The following is an 18,721-nucleotide window of genomic DNA, read 5'->3' as shown; positions in this document are numbered from 1 at the left end:
TGTGTCTTCCATGATGTTTCGGACAGACTTGCTCATGTATGTCCGATCGAAGTGGACCGTTGTCCACAGGACAAACACCAGCCTGTGGATACGTAGGATCTACGTTGAAAGACAAGGATGCCTGAAAAGAGTGCTGATTTACGGACCAACAGTGAGACGTAGCCTAAGGACAAGAAGAAGACCAATGCGGTGCCATTTATGTTAATGAATACATTAACATAAACCCAAAGGCCCTTTTCAGGGCCAGCCATATATCTCGAAAAGAGATAGCCTTTCAATTGCCTACCCCTTTTTTCAAAATTTAAAAAAAAAAAAATCCCATGTTCAATTCCCCTTGTACGTATATTAACCCACAATTTATTCTCATGTTAAATTTCCCTTGAGGCTAATCTGACCCACAATTTTTCTTCATGTTAAATTTCCCTTGAGGCTAATCTGACCCACAATTTTCTCCATGTTAATTTCCCTTGAGGCTAATCCTACCCACGATTTTTCTCCATGTTAAATTTCCATTGAGGCTAATCTGATCCAAGGGGGGGCCCCGAGTGGCCGAGTGGTCTAAAGCGCTCTTCGTTACGGATCATTGCCATCTCACCTCTGTCTGCGGCGGTTCGAGTCTAAGATTCAGCCAATGTGGGCATGTGAGAAAGCTTGCCAGTAGCTTCTCGTGGGTCGGTGGTTCTTTCCGGGGTTTTCCGGGTTCTTCCTCCACCATTAATACTGGCCGCCATGTATAGCCTATCGTGCTGAAAAATGGCGTTAAACCCCACAACAACAACAACAACTGACCCAAGGGTGTTTTTAATGCTAATTCCCATTGAGGCTAATCCTACCCCCTTCACTACTAACGTGATGTTATCCTCCTGTTAATTCATGCTTATATATATTATCACAATCACTGGTTGTTATATTGTGGCTAATATTTGCTTAGTTATATTATTATCACAAGATTTCATCTTGCACCTTATCTATGGTTAATTCTCTTGTTGGATTCTCTTGACGCTATATTCTTAATTGCCTAGTTTTGGTGCGCTACTGTTATCGTTTTCATTGTCTCTGGGTGCTATTTGCATCAGAACATTTATGGAATCCAGGAAGAAGGTGCAGCAAGGTAATTGGACAGACAATTTAAACAATTTGGGGGATATGAACTATTAGATACAGATAGCAACCAAATGGCATTTGTCTGGTTTTCAAGTTACAGGAAGTAAAATAACCTTTATAAATTTATGTTCCTCAATGCATTGGTGAAATGTGTCTTAGGCATACGCAAAGCTACTTCATTTACTTCAAATGACAGGGTATTTAAGATTTTTGAGGATTCATGGTGTGAAACGAATTTGTAAAAGAAAAATATATATTTAACCAAATCGTTTTGAGTACCGTCATAAAATTAATATAAAAAATATAAATACAGAAACTATGCACACACTTACTGGGTCTTGCGTAATACCATCCGTTTGATTATAATTTTCACATCATAGCCGAGTTGATTGCGTTTACTCCACTCGCTCTGGACCTTCAACAGAAATACACACAGTAATAATATCTGACAGATGACAAGCGAAAAACGTGACAATTGTACTCTCTTTACTAAGATGGTGCATTTTACAAATAATGCTAATCCTTTGTTGCATACATATATGTCCCCGAGGATTGCTCTTCATACTTCTCCTTGCTGGAAATGCATAACATATATGTTATAAAGCATGCATGCTTAAACTACGTGTAATGCCTCAGCTATCAAAGTTTATCTTATGTCTACAGGCATTTCGGACACATCTAATGTCTACATCTATTTCTGATCCAACGTTTGTCTACGAACATTTTGGACCGTTCGCTATACCATTATAACTTTTTAACCTCTCTTCTTTCCCTGAAGTAACTATGTCTGACGTAGTTTGTGTTGAATACATACACCGGTATTTCATTATTTATATTATCATCATTCGTATTAGTAGTATTAGTATTAATATTATTAGAATCATTATTTACTATCACATCTTTCTAGAATTTTCGATATCCTGACCCTAATTTTATTTTAAAATGTCTTCAAAGCTATTACTTTTTTATACATGAAAAAAATTGTACAACCCATTGATATTTCGGACGATGTCATTTAAATAAACATCGGTATTTTATGAAACCAAATAATGTATTCGCTTGCACAGCCGATCCATATAGCCCATTCCACTGAACCAGCATTCTCTCTATCTTCCCCTCCATCGACGTGGCCCCACCATTTTCCAAGATCAATGTCATCAGCTGGTCGGTGTAGACTGCAGTTTCAACTTCTATGGATGGTATAGTCGTGGCCCTGTGTGACTGTCTTGGGCCTGAAATGTCTTCTGTCCATTCTGATCCACTGTCTACTGAATCGAAATAATCTACAGGAAAAGAAAGGAAATGAATATTCGACACAGCTTTGAGGTTCCTTTTTCCCTTATTCTTGACAATATTAATTCCTTGTGTATGTTCTTCAAGTACTCTCTCTCTCTCTCTCTCTCTCTCTCTGAACCATCCGTACTGAGGTTGGTGGACTCGCAAACAGATCGGTACATTTCGAACACTGCCCTGACCAAACGGGCTTTCAGTGTAATGTTTGGGTGAGGTACTTCATTCGGTATTCCTCAGCACGATATTATTTCGTTGATATTCTTAATTGGCACTAAACACTAAACAAATACGTAATCCTTGCCTGATATACTCAATTGAAGATAGCAAGCGTGCTGCATACAAGTGAGAACCATGTGTAAACTGAATACACGACAGGTGGTCTGTCTGTGTTGAGGTTATCTTTGTCGCCTTTGAGAAATGAATATTAAACTGAAAATGAGTTTAAGTTATCCATTTCAGAATAATCTTTAGGCGACTTTCAGGTGCAGTGTAGATATAAGTGAGAGAAAAATTCTGCATGTCAGTCGGGTCTGCAATGATTTAAATTTTGGTATTGAGGAATGATTTCCTTATTGAAAAATTATATGAACATGGAAACGTTAATTAAAGTAAATTTTTCAAGTATGAAATTGCAGTTCCAATTAGGTAAACACAAAACAGTTTTTAGCCATGAGCAAACTAAATTTAAATATACGAATATCAACGCATATTTGAAGATTTATATATTGCCTAAGGACACGTTATATTGCGATCTATCTGGTGAACCCGTCTGGTCGGCTACATGTTGTCAATATATTCTTGAAAGATGCAACTTAGATATTACTTTCAAATGTGATAAATTTAATATGTTATGGTAAGTTCTTTGTACCTGCAATACTCGGGATTTCAAGTGATGACGTCCTAAGCCCTCTCGCCAGCAAAATATTGTTGCTGTTGTTCAACAGTGTGAACTTCGTAATAATTTGTTCTGAAAGTGTTTGTATATGGTATTCATGCACATCGTCGTTAAAATATCCTCTCTGTAAATAATAATAATAATAAGAAGAAGAAGAAGAAGAAGAACAACAACAACAACAACAACAAGAACAAGAAGAATAAGAAGAAGAAAATGGAGGCCAAAATTCTCTCTGCTGGCTTTCATCACGTCTAACAATCTGTGAAATTCATGCAATAGTCATTGGCCAATTTACCTGAGAAGATAATAAACAACAACAAAGGAAATCGTCCTTTAAACGTTTTTGGTTATTTAGCAACGATCGCCAGTTTTGATGACGGTGAGACAGCAATTGTTCTGTCTGTATCTTGAGACGATTCTTTTCAAAAGATTTTGGAAAAGTCTTTCGAGCGGGTTTAATAAAGCCCTTTGCAAAGTTTTCAAAATTTGGTTTGAAACAATCGTTAAGAATTTTTTCCGTGAGAAAGATTTCTATCATATCTAGTCAAATTTCATTGTTTAGTTTTAAACAATTATTCCTTTTAAGGTTTCTATCTTTAGTAACTGTGGAAATATCTCATGAAAGATAGGCACTACTTGCACAAACAGAAAACATCACTTTAGAAAAATAAATATTGTAAAATTTGGATATGAGTATGAGCTACTTGAATTTACGTTTCCTTTTTGTGTCCTTGCTGGACTTTAGAGATTTCATGTTGGATTATGGGTTGGTGTTGAAAAGATATTTGTCAAACCAACTAATATGCCAATTACTAGGAGCAGATCTCATGATGTACAGTATTCACGAGACTTTATGGTAGGTAGCACAAATTTGTTAAAATGGACCCCAATTTCTAAACATAAGGATACGTCTGGATATCTTCAAGAATACGTGTTCAGTATTATGAGAAAAGAATACTTCTTCGTATTAGGTATTATGGTCGTTCAGTCATGAGTGGCGTCAATTTACAGTCTGCGGTTTGGAAAAGCGTATTGATAAGGCATATGAAGGTGAAGCAAGAAAAACCATACAAATGTGAAATTAGGGTCTCGTGAGCCTGTGGTCATCCGGTAATTAAAGTATAATTATTTGTGATATTGGCGCGTTTAAAATCTGTTTAGCTGACACCGACTGCTTGAGGTCAATTGGAAGCAAGGGAAGCGTCAAGCTAGGCACACGTAGGAGAAGTTTTGAATACATCGGTATTGGGATCCCTTGTGTGCTGCAATATTTCTTGCCACATTTGTTATTACAGTAACAGAAAATTCATATTGAGGGATGCTTGAAAGACAAAAACTAATTAAACAATGTAGGGCTCATGAGAGTCAAACTATTCAACTTTAATAGTACTGTCCAACATCCATATTTAGTACTATCCATCATAAATATTTAGAGAACTATCCAACGACACAGTTTTTATATAATGTTAATCGCTTACGTTCTGATTACTATCCAGCACCCACTTTGTGATATACTAGGTGTCATTTAAGTTGTATTACAGTTCAAATTTAATTTTTTAATATGCCATCCATCACCCGACTACCGTTTGATATACTATCAAAACATTTAATTTTTGATATGGCATCAACATGTAGTGGGAATGATCTTTAATCGCCAGCTAAAAGAGCGGCATAGCTTCTATGCATTATACATACGAACACAAAAACATAATGTCATAAGAGGGGTAAGATGTAAAAGAAGGAAGACTATATATATATATATATATATATATATATATATATATATATATATATATATATATATATATATATATATAAACTGAAAACGAACAGTGCAATCACAGTGTCTAACTAATCTGAGCGCTTTCGACTCTAAATGAGTCTTTTTCAAAGTCAATTACAAAACAAAGGCAAGACAATCAAATCAACAGAAAAACCGTTGAGGTTACAAAACTTTACATCACTATTTCTGCAGGTATGAAAGCTTGAAAATGTGTGTGTTTCAACTATTTTACTTCAACTTGATGCGGATGCCGAAATATATTTGGTACTGTCCAAGAAATCGCTAAGCCATATCGCTATCAGCTATTTTATGCAAATTTATGTGAGCGTAAATTATATTCTGAATATTTCAAACTGATAGTAGTAAGTATAGGCTATTAGGCAACTAATAAGCAAATTTAGAGAATTATTTAAACGAAAATGTGTAGGTTGCAAAAAGATGATTGTATCTGTGCGGGCTGTTTTTTCTACACTTCTTGGTTTAAACTGATTGGTTTCAACGTTGTAAGGTGGCGTATCCAGTAAGATTCCTTTTCTTTCCTTGTTCTGCAGCTCCATTTGTGGCTGTAAGCAATTACGATAAGTATTATATCACTGAAAGTGGCCACGGGAGAAGAAATAGTCTGCGACTGGACTTCCGTACAGCTTCTGTGTCATCCAATTAGCTGTTAATACCGTTTTTATAAGTCTTTGGTATGACTCATCCGGGGTTCGAAACCGCGACATCAATCATCCGAGGCGGACTCGACCACCGTTGCGGTTCCAAGAGAGAGAGAGAGAGAGAGATTCACAATACAAGATTTCCAAATACCTACTATGACTATACTGGCGTTCAGCTCCCAGACGCCGGATGCGACATCAGTCACAACTGCTAATATCTTGTCAACTCATGCACCGACAGAAGTGTTGGCAGAAGAGCATGCCAGTGCTTTTTGTAGATGCCATTATCGTCTGCTATCCAACATCTACCAACATGAAACTTTGGGAGTCAAGATCAATGGAAAAAGAAAAAGAAAAATGTTTGACAACCGTTAGAGATTAATTTGACATTGGAGCTACACAGAAAAATGACTTCCAGAAAATTTTGAATGACAGCTTATATATACACGGTGAAATTTAAAGAATTCAAATCTTACATTCCAGCAAAGAAATATAATGTCTTCATTACTGACATAACTTTGTCAATGTTAGAAGAATTTAACGACAGTTCCAAGCTCCAAAATGATCATTTGAGACTATCCAGCTCTCATAACAGTTTAAAGTATCATGTATGGATGGACACCTGCAGAATTAATATCTTCCAGGATCACTGTTTGCACTTTACCTGCTTTTTACTCCAAATATTGAACGGAAAATAGAATTTACATCTTGTATTGTCTTGCTTATCGTGTTTGCATCGACTGTGTGCAAAACTTGTGTGCAATCTCTATCGAAATGGTAGCGAGATTTGAGACGACGTGAAAACATATTCCGTTTGCTCTAGTATGTACTATTTCTAATTATGCTGAGTGGGTTTTAGACCTCACCGACGACACTTGGAGGTACATCGTTACAGAAACAGTCGTCGTTAAACTAGTCATAGCTCACAATCTCTTAGGATACGCCTGAATAATTTCTTGTGAAATAGTATTCAAATCAAGGAAGTGAAATTCCAACACTCAGCATGAATGTTGCCAAAATTATTTTCATCAAAGCGGGAAACGACAATTTAAAGATTCTATGAGTTATCTGACTAGGCCTTTGAGAAATGCTTTAAACGTTTGAGGTGGCATGTATGTCAACAAGCTACTATCCACACTTTCGCAATACCTAAGTTAATCAACACATTGTGCTCCCCCATTTGCCTGAAGATAAATCACTACTACGACTTCGATGATATGCAAACAGAACAAAGAGAAACTTACTACATTTGGTCTCAAACACTCTCTTGTCAGTCCCTTTTGCTTTTCAAGAGCAACTAGTGAAATATTGTTGATCCGGTGTGAACATATTACGACATTGTTGTGGAACATTTAACCATTATTTCTAGATCACAGAGGGAGCTACTACCATTGTCGAAGCGAGTGGATGAGTCTATCTAAAGAAGTTCATACTTGAGAAAACACTGGACATCATTTCACCTTAATCGTATCTGTTAACTGTTGATATTCTGAAAAACGCTTTGTGTTGGTTGCATTGCTAGTGTGAAATACAAGACAAATGGATACAACAACCTAGGAACGGTGGTGGAGAATATAAGTTGGACTTTATTCAGTGAGTGGCCGGGAAGTAGAAAATCAGCCGATCGTGTAGGAAATTTCAAGAGTGTTTATTTCACAGTTAAACTACTTGTTTTCCACAGCGAGACCTAAACAGTCATTTCACTGAGTCAACCATGGAAGAAGTCAAGTCAAGGATGCCAAGTGATAGAAATATGGGAACACGACTATGTTTTTTGATATACATTTATAAAAGATCCAGAATTTCGTTGCATGGTTGACGTTTACAAAATGGTGGACTTAGAGCCTTTAAATGTATACGACAGCTTCTTTGGAGGACGAACTAATTATATACGAGTGTTGTACGAATTTGACAAATCTCAAGGAGAACAAATTAAATACATCGATGCGTGCATGTTGTATCCCTAATATGTAAATATGCTTCAATCCCCACTGGTCCTTTTGAAATTTCAATCTATTGCTCACTTCAGATTGAATGAAGTCGACTGTGATGCAGTGCCATGTGACCAGAGTGATGCTAGAGTCTGTGACGTCAGCAATGTAGCACAACCTTGCTACTACAAACGTGATGCATCTGAGACTCACCCATACACTCACAAACAAGCAAGGAAACAAGAAGTGTATATAAAATTACAAATAAATGAAGAATACACGTTTACAGTGGATTTGCCTAGCTATTATAATTTTGAAACTCGATTCCAGTTTTTCAAAGGGAAATGTCTTAAACATCTGGAAGGACCTAGCCCAAATCTTTAGCCAGAGCTGGATTTGTCTACTTGGGACAAGGAGACGAAGTGCAGTGTTTCAGTTGTAACGTGGAAGTTCAAGAGTTAGACTATTAAAAAAAAAAGTTTTTCTTGAACATTCCAGATGATCTTCGTGCACTCGGTACTTTCCTTTGGTCGGTCCAGAATATGATCATCCTATAAGATACTTCAGAAGAAGAGACCTTTAACGTTGGAGCTGCGAGAATGCATTTACAGAGTTTATTTATATTCAAGTGAAATGCAACTCAAAATCACGTCTCGAAGTGATTGTCACAAAAATAAGATAGTCAAAGGTGGTGGGATGTGCTATATCGCTGCATCCTTTGAGGATGTTCATTGATGTCCCAAGTGGTTCAGATAAAACCAAATTTGTCCAACTTGGTATCGAAGACAAAACACTTTTATTCGATCGTTCTCCGCAACGTTTTCGTGTGATGTTACGAAGAGTGGCAATCCTTTTATACATTACTGAAAGAAGTAAATGAGGCGAATTCATTTTGTGTACAGAAATTTATTTGCGACGATGGGATTGTGCCTAACTTTAGTCATACACATCATGGCAAATGCAATGATATCTTAGGAGAATACGAAGAAGAAACTAAACATTGGTTTACATGAAAAGATATCATAGCAATACCAGTATTTGTTACATTACTCAAACTTTACTTTAACAAGTTTAACAAGTTAAACGCATCGCACCATCTGTCTCAATGCGTGTTATGTTGTGTTGTTTAAACGTTTAAGAAATAAACATCAAGTACAAGTCTTGGCCAAAGAGTTATGATCACCCTGAGGAAATTATGCTTATGACGATACTACTTAACTGACATTAATGTGCGTATTTACGAACCGATTTAAAAGTACAACTCAAGATTATTCGAGATTTCGTAGAAAGTGTTTTCACGATTCGTGTCAATATGCAGTTTCCATTATCTACATGTCGCGTTCCTCGTCTCTCTAGAAAGGGACTATAAAACATCATTCACATTTTTCTTTCTGACAGTAATTAAAGGAAAGCGGCATGTTTAAGAAAGAGTTAATGTATCAAACACGTTTATCAAAAACAGAAACATTGCAATTTATCGTCAATTATTGCAACGACTTTAACTGTTTTACCAGAAAGCGTTAAAATAAACGGATAAAACTACGATTAGAAATTTAAGAATACTATGAAAATAGAACCAAAAAAAATCGTAGCAATGAGGGTGACATACATAACCAGAGGATGGAAAAAGAGAAAGAAACAAAATGTTTGTTCAAACACCCTATGCAGCGTCCTGTTGCTACTCTCTTGTCATAAAACAAGTAACAAAAAGAGGCAAATCCAACAAGTCTGTAACAGTTGAAAAACAATTTAATTATCAATGTAACAAAATGGAACTTTACGAGGAACTTAAAATAATATGAACTTAATCCAAAATAAACCTCAAAAAAAGTTATATTAAAGTCCAAAACATAATGAAATGTTCCGGGTAAATTTCAGATCGAAGAATATACAGGTACGCAAACAGTCCTTACGTTTAAAAATTGCGTCGTCCAGAATTCCTTTTAGTAATTCACAATAGTTCCAAAATAATATTGAAGTCCAATGTGCACTTTCCATTTCCATTAAAAAATCTTAAATGATTGTTTTCCTTCCCAGTACCTAAATAGAACACGAAACACATATACAGACTTTATATTACAACACGAACACAAGAAATAAAAATCAAATAAGAAAACTGTTCAGACCGAGCTTATATACAGGCAAAAATGTTCCAAAACACGTCATCACTATCCCAACGTGAGACATACTGCAAATTCCAACATGATAAAAGAACTCACATGATTTAACCCATCCGATGGGAATTAATATAATTCTTCTGAGTTACCACGTGACCGATTTGTACAAGGGGAAACAGCCCGAAACTTGTATAAATATTAACTAATGAATTTGTTATTAGTAACTGTCAACACGTACGTAAACATCTATGTACAGATCCTATGTAAATTTAAGTTCTTTAACATCTTAATATATAGCCTATGTACGTACGAAATTTCAACCAACGATAAGCACTACAAATTAAATACATGAATAAAAATTACAAAATTATAGATATATAAAACACGTCCTCTTTGTTGACAACTTCCACAATGCCCTGTCGAGAAGAAGTGAAAGGCTGAATCACATATATCGTGCCGGCACCTTCGTCGGCAAAAGATAAAGACAGATAGAAGGAAAGACACAAAGAAAGAAAGATACCAAGAAAATGGTGACTAAAGAACCACTGACTACTCATTCCCTATTGCTCGTCTGACACGTCAAGCATCCCAATACAAAATACTATACGAACAACACAAAAATGGAGTTTCGAACATTGTGTGACTTACTGAACAGCAGCAACAACCACCTGACACATTTTAGGAATCATTTTCTTCAGACTTGCTCTGGCCACTAGCAACTGTATCGTGAAGTCAGAACCAAAGTTTAAAATTCACTTCTGCAGCACGTACATCAATGGTTAAAACGACAATCGAAGTATCGTACTGACGTCACAGCAACCCTAATTTCTAAATCAAGCTTTGCAAAATGAAGGGAAAAAGAACCAATTGTTTTTCACTACTAAAAATCCTGTAGCGAAAGCCTATGACCTGGAATGTTTTAAAAGAACGTTTAAAAAAAAAAATATTTGTGAACATACTGTACATATCAGCATACTCTCTAATACATTCAAGTGTTACCACATTGACTCAAAGCCTACACTCAGTTGTAACATAATAGCATCTGATGAAGTTGTATTGTTTAATAAGGTTGTTTACGACATCATAAACCAAAACAAAAGGAAAGGAATATTATACCTGAAATTGAGTTCGCATTTTAAAATAAAGATATAAGTGACCATTCCTTAACTCCATTAGAAGTTAATGGAGTTACGTAATCGAGACGAAATGCATTGAAGCTCCCTTCCAAACAGATAACCGATACTTCTTCAACTTACTGGAAAAATATTTTAAAAGAAAAAGTCAAATGTGAACTTATCACTTATCATTACCTATGGATAATGAATATATACAGACACCATTGCCTTGTGATTTGCTGCTTGTACATATCTTCTTGGAATCCAGTGGTGTTTGCTAAAGATGAAGATGTGTTCGTGCATATATCATCAACGCTGACGACAACCACGCCAGGAACCCACCTGGTAGACCCTAATCCCCTTCCCGCCCCCCCCCCGCCGACCATAATGAGGAATATTTTGATTTAAATGGATTATCTGTTCTGGAAGATGATATTATAAGTCTTTTTGCAAAGAAATGCTGTATCTACTCAATTCAATAATATGCGATTACATTACTCTAGAAACTATAGCGCAGTAGATTTGCAAGCATTATGGCTATCTGTTTTCTTTAGCATTAAAGCCTAGCGTGTATGTAGGGCAAATTGACACTGTAATAGATCCTGGGAAGCCTAGTTTTACACCACAACGTTGTCAACCTCGTAAATGCATTCATGATTATTGTTGGGTATTTGTACATGAAGAGGAAGGGACTCCCCATATACTTCCTCTTCGTTTGTTGATGTTTTGAGTTCGCAGGGGTTATTTTAAGCAAATGTTGATTAGAAAAATGTGTAGTTGGCATCATTTGTTTGTTTTTTCTTTCGCAAATAAACATCTTTATGATATGATGTTTCGAGTTGAAAATGTCGGTCGTTAAAAATGTATACAAAAATGAATGTTTTCTATCGCCTGAACGCTCCGAACCGGAGAGATGATATCCTTCACGTCCCTGCTTGAAGCACATACAGCTATGAAAATCGAGAGAAGATGGGCGCATGAGAGAGAGAGAGAGATAGAGAGAACTAATTTCAGCGCCTCGACCACACAGGGACTAGACCAGAAGAGAGAAAGCGAAAGAGGGAATAATAAGAAACACTGAGAGAAAAGATGCCGCAACCAACAGCACTACTACCAATATGCTCCACTGCTATTCTTATGAGGCGAAAGGAGGACGAGAAATTTCATTAACAGAATCAGCAGCAAGAGAAATATCAACAACATTCAGACTGCATTATCCAACCACCGGATGACTGGGAATGTGAGGCTAGCCATTTACACTGTTTCCTCTCACCAACCATTAATCTTACCGATAGAGATCATTGATGCAACAAATGTGCTGCTTCCAAAGCCAGACCTGAGAGATGCGTCCACTAAATGTAAGTATGGCAAATATCAAACGGACCTTTTCATGGCCAGCCAATTGTCTTTAAAACACATCTACCATCGTTTGTGTGCGATTTCATCTCTCTTCTTTAACGTCCTAAACCTCTTCTGTGATGGTATGTTTGTATGTTTGCATGTACGATGTGTGGAAGCACAAATAACCACTTCGTGGACAGTAAATATTATTGGGGGTCTTGGTCATTATTATATCAAAAGATGGGTGTTGGATAGTAATCAAAAAGTAACTGACAAATCGTACTCGAAGAATGGGTGTTGAATAGCTATGAGAAAATATGTACGTTTAACTGTCAAGTGCCCCATAATGTTAATTACCAGTCTGGGTCTCAAGTGCCCCATAATGTAAATGTAAACATACCCAGAAATGATAATTAACGTTTGGATCAAAAGTGCACCTTCCCCCACCCCTAACCCAACTTCTTCTGCAGAATAACTACATAGCCGCTATAATTATGTTTAGCTCCATCGCCTTCTGAAATTTCGCTCCAAGAACATGGATGAATATTCTGAAAACGTTGTATCTACGGACCGCTCTCGTATCCAGTAGTGTCGTAATCTTTGTTTCTTATCAGAAAAGCTGCTCCCTTCGGTAAATGGGTGTTTGGGAATAATTAATTGTTTAGTATCAAAGAAATGTATGTATGTATGTATGTATGTATGTATGTATTGCCTTAAAGTTGATAGGAAGCGTTTATTTATTAATAATTAGTTTAGAAATCAATATCAATGAAGATTAGACCATACGGTTAGAGCAAACATACAGTGTGGAAGATTTCAACAAATAATAACAAATATAACTTATATAAATTACAAAGAAAGAACAAATACATTATTAGTATAGCTATTATATAACGTCTTTCTTGTTTATCACATATTGGTTCCATCTGACTAAAAGTCAGAAGGCTGTTACCTTAGTGATAAAAATAGAATTTATCAAAGTACGTTAACGTTTTAAATACGTGATTCCTAGTAAATGCGCGAGAAAGAAAAAGAATCAAAAATATTACCAGCTCTGAACAGTAGGATATCGATGCTGTCCCACCGTGCGATGCCACAGATCCTGCAAGGAAGCAATCTGGATGTGTTCCTGTCCATTTCCGCTCCGGTAGCCTAATGGTTAGAGCGTTCGTCTCGGATGCGGGAGGTCGCAGGTTCCAACCCCGGCTGAGTCATACAAAAGACTTATAAAAATGTAATAACAAGTGCCTCGCTTGACGCTCAGCATTAAGATTTTAGTGTTAAGACTGGTCGATCTGGTGTCAGGATAATGTGACTGGATATGTAATGATGCCCCAGTGTTAGACATCACAATAAACTGCCACACTGTAGACATCGTAGCAATATGACTAAAAAAAATGTTAAAGCTGCTTTAAAAATCCAAATCACGCACACTCCAGTACATGCTGTCTATATTTGACGTACGAACCCTATATAGCAATGTGGTTAGCAGGAATGCATATCTTTTTTGACTGTTATCATTATCATTATCATTATTATTATTATTATTATACAGGTTCTGGTTTCAGAAATAAACTAACTAAACAGCTAAGCTATGGTGCCTGCGCGATCGGGTGTAACGGAATAAAATATTTCTAAATGGAGCCAGCGATTCTCATAGCCTTACTTGGCAGTAGGTAAATGAATACCAGAAACATCTATAGGTAGGTCCCTGTGCTATGACCATAAAATCTTATTTACAGGCTCGAGATACTATGTTAAAACTATATCAGAATCATGAAGCGCACATTACAATCCAGTAGTTTAAGGAGAAGGAACGGCGTCGGGTCAATGTCAGTTGCGAGATTGTGGTTAATAGTTTGTCTCACAAGAACAAAATATAAAACTTATGGACAGAGGGATCGGGGTATGGAAAGACCCTGACAGATCATTCTGTGTTCCCAGTCTGACATGTGTTAACACCTGGTTGATTTATTACGCACATTGATTTTAATACAATTAAGATATAGAACTTACAAGCTCTTACAAATCTAAAATATATCCACCCCACCAGTCCCATCCTTAAATGAGATACACATATTCCGAAACTGTTTCCACAATCATATATGAAAGAGCCCTCATTAATTACATTTAACGTGTCTAGCCCTAATGGAATTTGTACGCGGTCTAAATAATAATATACCTATAAAATAGCTAAGGTTACCTTCACTCTGCGTGTCACTGGTTTTTAAGCTGATGATGATGATTCAGAATCACTCATCAACTGTAAAATAACCATAGATTTGAAGAGTGAAAGTAGACTCAGCTATTATATTACGCAGTAACTTGTCAAAACGAGTGTGGTCCAAGAGACACTCGATCTGCTGGGATGAATGGGTCATCAACCTCAAAAATTCGTCACCGGCAAACTTAATGATTGAATAAAATGTTTAACTCCGGAGACATTCATATATCCACTAAAGCTGAAGACACACACACACACACACACACGCACACAGAGACACACACACACGCACACACAGAAATACACACGCACACACAGACACACACACATGTACTACCAACGCCAAATTATGTAATGACTTTAGAAAGATAAGAATGCTCCGTAAGATTGCGAACACCAATATTTCTTCTTAAAACCTACTCTTTTGTCAACATTATCTACTTAATGAAACAATAGTTAGCGACTGATTTAGTCTGCTGTCCTTTGGAAACTATGTGATGGTTAACTGACAGATGTAGTTCACGCCAGAGAGTTTGGCATGTTGTTGTTCTTCTTCCTTTTATGGGATTTAACTCCGTTGTTTCAGTACAAGATAGGCTATACATGATGGCCAGTATAACTGGTGGAGGAAGAACCCGGAAAGAACCAGAAAAGAACCATCAACTCACGGGAAGCTTCAATACATCTTTCCCATGTACCCACACTGGCCGTTCAGCACGTTAAATGGGAGAAATGAATTAATGACTCACATGTTTCCATTCTCCAAGTGCTCCAATCGTGATAGCTCAAAATCTTCTAATCCAGCTGGTGGAAATAGGAACAAAAAATGGTTTGGTTATTGAACTTGTGTAATATTATTAGGCAAAAGAGCTCGTAATACATTTGGCGAAGTGAAATGAAACTGTTGTACATTAAAAATGAAATATACATATCCTACTTACATTGAAATAATAACTTCGTGTTGTTATCAATCAAGAATCGGTAAAGTTGTTTTTTATTTCAGTGTGTCATGTAAAGCTATTTATACAAAATGTTTCATTCATTAATCACAAACATAGTAAAATGGATGGACGAAAGATTTTGTTATTACCCGTCTTTCAATAATGCACCATTAAAATCACTGACACAAAATGTCCGTGAATCAGTGAATAACTCTTTTTTGGGTTAAAACAGACATTGTTTGATTTATCTAAAACAAAATAGCAAAATACTAAAATAGAATTGTGACAGTCTTCAACGGAGACAAATTGTGGGTGTCATCTAAAAGAATTCGGGTTGAGACGTGACATATAAATGATATTTATATTACTATATTTAGTTACCTTCTCGTAGTTTTCTAGACGAGATAAATTCGTCTATCTCATGACTGCCATCTCCATATTTCAAACCCTGCATAAATAAACAAACGTTCACTTAATTTCTAACCTGCCTTCATTCGCTCACCTGTACTTTAAAACATGATCCAACACTGTACCCGCGTCATCATTCATGTATTCTGCAGTCAGGTAAGCTAGACTGTTAATTGTTCTTTTTTTCTCTTTCTTTTCTTTCCAATACAGTTTTAGGCATGCAATTTGAGTGGAATGTCATGAGGGTGCTTCTAGGAATCAGTTTGAACAAGCCCACTGAAATGTGGGCGACATTGACCGGTTTTCTTACATTAAAAACTTACTTGTTTACAGGTGTATCCCAATGTTTAAAGTTTTGTTTCATGGCAGAACTTTAGCTGTAGGCATCGTTTCTTATGACACTTGGTCTGGATATTGCTTTTCCTTGAATTGGAACCACCATAGAAAACTATATCGAGCAGTGATCTTCTTATCGTGAGTGAATGAGTTATTTATAGCTTAAGGTCAGCATTAAACTTTCATATTACGTGCAAATTTCGACCATCTAACCATGATATATGTTCATGGAACTTGGTTGAGGTCCTTCTCGTGTACTTTAAAACTAATCTACGGTAAAGGGTCACAGCGACCTATTTGTCTTACACTAATAGTTTTATTCTTTGCAAATGACAATATCACAGTGACAAAATTGTGCGTATATATCATTACCTCCAGGATTAATCATGCTATGTTCATGGAAATTTGTCTCGGTGTACCTCAGAGCATTAAGAACAAACACAATGGAAATAAGGTTACAGTGACCTGATTGACATTAATAATTACATAGTTATTTACAGTTTATACAATTGTTAACTTTAGTTTTCTGACAAAGACTCATTTGTAGACAATATATTTTCATGCAGCTTGGTCAGTGTGTTTCTTCTGTTTTTGGTAGCCTTCCCATAGGAAAACTGGACATCGAGATCAACTTTGATGCATGAGTTTATTTTTTCTGTACTGCATTCGTCTTTCCTCCCACCTACTTCCTCCACACACACACACACACACACACACACACACACTCATGGCACAGGGGTCTGGTTAAAATTCTTATAGATGACAAATGGAACGATGATAAATATTGTGGCTTCCCAGATGTGGCAATATCAAAGTCCTATATCAGACAAATTGTTAATTGCGTTCAGATCAATTGGTTTGTCCCTGATAACTCTTGTTTATTATACAAGGTCCAAAAGGTCTGAATTCTTTTGTCACGTTCCATCGTTTTCTCCTACTGTAGTAACTACTGCAGATTAATTTTAATTTGTCCGTGATGGCCATAAAGTTCATGATAATGACAAATCTAACATGATAAAATAGGATTTAATGATTTGTACCCATCACTCCTTGGTCTATCTATGACGAGAAGTTGTTGTCAATAGGTTATTTATATATGAACACAAAGGTCTACTAGTCTACCTGCTCGTTTTTTTTGTTTGTTGATTTATATACATTTTTTTTATTACCTGAGTCCCATATAAAATTTCATGAATTCTCAGTGTATGATATCCCGAATTAAAACGTGCAAGTTCGGCAGTAAGATTGCTAGTGATGTGTTAGTTATCAAAAGGGAGTGGTACAGAATGTTACAGCGTTGAACCCCATACATGCATACACCATATATACATTTAATGTTGACAGAATACAGATTTTAGCTGTCATTTATTACATGACGATAGTTGTAGCAGTTAGCTCTTTTGTCCCCCCTCCCCTTAAATGTATGGCGAACGACTTAAACCAATCAGCATTGTGTAAATTAAACCTATGTTTCTTTAGGAGAATACTTTCTAGTAATAATAAACCACACCATAACTCCTTCCTATATCGAATAAAACAATACATTTTGATAGTAAATTAGATACCAGCGGTTTCTTCTCTGATGCGGAGGTTGTTGGCTGCAGTGCTTTACTTCATTGTGTATTGCCAGCAGTCATGTGACTTGCTTACTCTGGTCACATGAGATAGTTATGATCTTATTGTATTTTTACACCCATCTAGAATGATTTTTAACAGAAATAGTGAATGTATGTCTTCATAATTAACAAATATTTCTATACGTTTAGTTTAATAAGTAACTATATACCCCATGTTGTGCAATATATTGCTGCCAATTTCGTTCAAAAAGCATTTTAGAAATATTAATTTCTCTAGACAGATGCACATACGTACCAAAGATGCGGAGATATGGCCTGAGAGTAAAGCAATAAATGCCCAAGGGATAATTTTCATCACCGAGTACATTGTTTACTGCTGAATAATCTGCGAAGCAACAATCTATTGTTAGATCATATGTATCTTGTCCAGAACTAAAAAAAAAAAAAAAAAACGAGTCAGAAATATAACACTTGCAGTGGCGTCGCTAAGGGGGTGCGGACCGCACCGGATGACACCATCTCAGATTGGTGACACCAAAATGAAAAATTGCAAATTTTACAGAGCACACACTGCTCGGTCTAGTCGGATTTCATAAGCGGATAATCGATCATAGTTAAATACATGACTAGCAGGCACAGCAGTGGCGTCGCTAAGGGGATGCGGGGGGGGGGGCGGACTGCACCGGGTGACACCATCAGAGGGGGTGACACCAAAATGACATTACTAAGGATTCTGTATGGTCTGTTACGGAAGGAGGACCATGGGGGTGACACCATGAGCTACCGCACTGGGTGACACCAACCCGAGTGACGCCACTGAACACTTGCTTGAATCAGTGGAGCATGCAATCATTCTATATCGTATCTCAAGTTATGTGCGACTTAAACGAAATGCATTCCTTTCAGAATAACACGGAATATCTTGCTCTATAGTATCTGAAATCGTCACTACCGTGTGCACAAGAACTGAACAGGACAGCTTCTCTGTTTCAAAGCA

General features: G+C 36.6%; 2 protein-coding genes across 10 annotated transcripts in view; both read right to left on the bottom strand.

Annotated features, from left to right (window-relative positions):
* The window catches only part of LOC149799158 (A disintegrin and metalloproteinase with thrombospondin motifs adt-2-like), a 53,747-nt gene extending 51,468 nt beyond the window's left edge, over positions 1 to 2,279 (bottom strand). Inside the window, exons 1-2 of the mRNA XM_089958305.1 lie at positions 2,168 to 2,279; positions 1,437 to 1,519 (exon numbers count right to left, since the gene is read on the bottom strand). Coding sequence (XP_089814431.1) covers positions 1,437 to 1,456 — 20 coding nt within the window. The 5' untranslated portion in view covers positions 1,457 to 1,519; positions 2,168 to 2,279. The remainder of the gene's footprint in view (positions 1 to 1,436; positions 1,520 to 2,167) is intronic.
* The window catches only part of LOC149799157 (uncharacterized), a 34,193-nt gene continuing 17,335 nt past the window's right edge, over positions 1,864 to 18,721 (bottom strand). For 4 of the 9 annotated variants that reach the window (XM_089958312.1, XM_089958311.1, XM_089958310.1 and 1 more), the window contains 6 exons: positions 18,020 to 18,109; positions 15,785 to 15,851; positions 15,212 to 15,266; positions 13,288 to 13,444; positions 3,266 to 3,416; positions 1,864 to 2,387 (listed from right to left, as the gene is read on the bottom strand). In XM_089958312.1, coding sequence (XP_089814438.1) covers positions 2,116 to 2,387; positions 3,266 to 3,416; positions 13,288 to 13,444; positions 15,212 to 15,266; positions 15,785 to 15,851; positions 18,020 to 18,091 — 774 coding nt within the window. In that variant the 5' untranslated portion in view covers positions 18,092 to 18,109 and the 3' untranslated portion in view covers positions 1,864 to 2,115. Of the gene's footprint in view, positions 2,388 to 3,265; positions 3,417 to 13,287; positions 13,445 to 15,211; positions 15,267 to 15,784; positions 15,852 to 18,019; positions 18,157 to 18,721 lie in introns of all 9 variants that reach the window. The other 5 variants (XM_089958307.1, XM_089958308.1, XM_089958306.1 and 2 more) reach the window with 2 other exon arrangements.

The sequence above is a fragment of the Sinohyriopsis cumingii genome, chromosome 5, assembly GCF_028554795.1.
Source record: "Sinohyriopsis cumingii isolate HCF-2022 chromosome 5, ASM2855479v2, whole genome shotgun sequence".
NCBI lineage: Eukaryota > Metazoa > Mollusca > Bivalvia > Unionida > Unionidae > Sinohyriopsis > Sinohyriopsis cumingii.
This window is presented reverse-complemented; position numbering and strand designations above follow the sequence as displayed.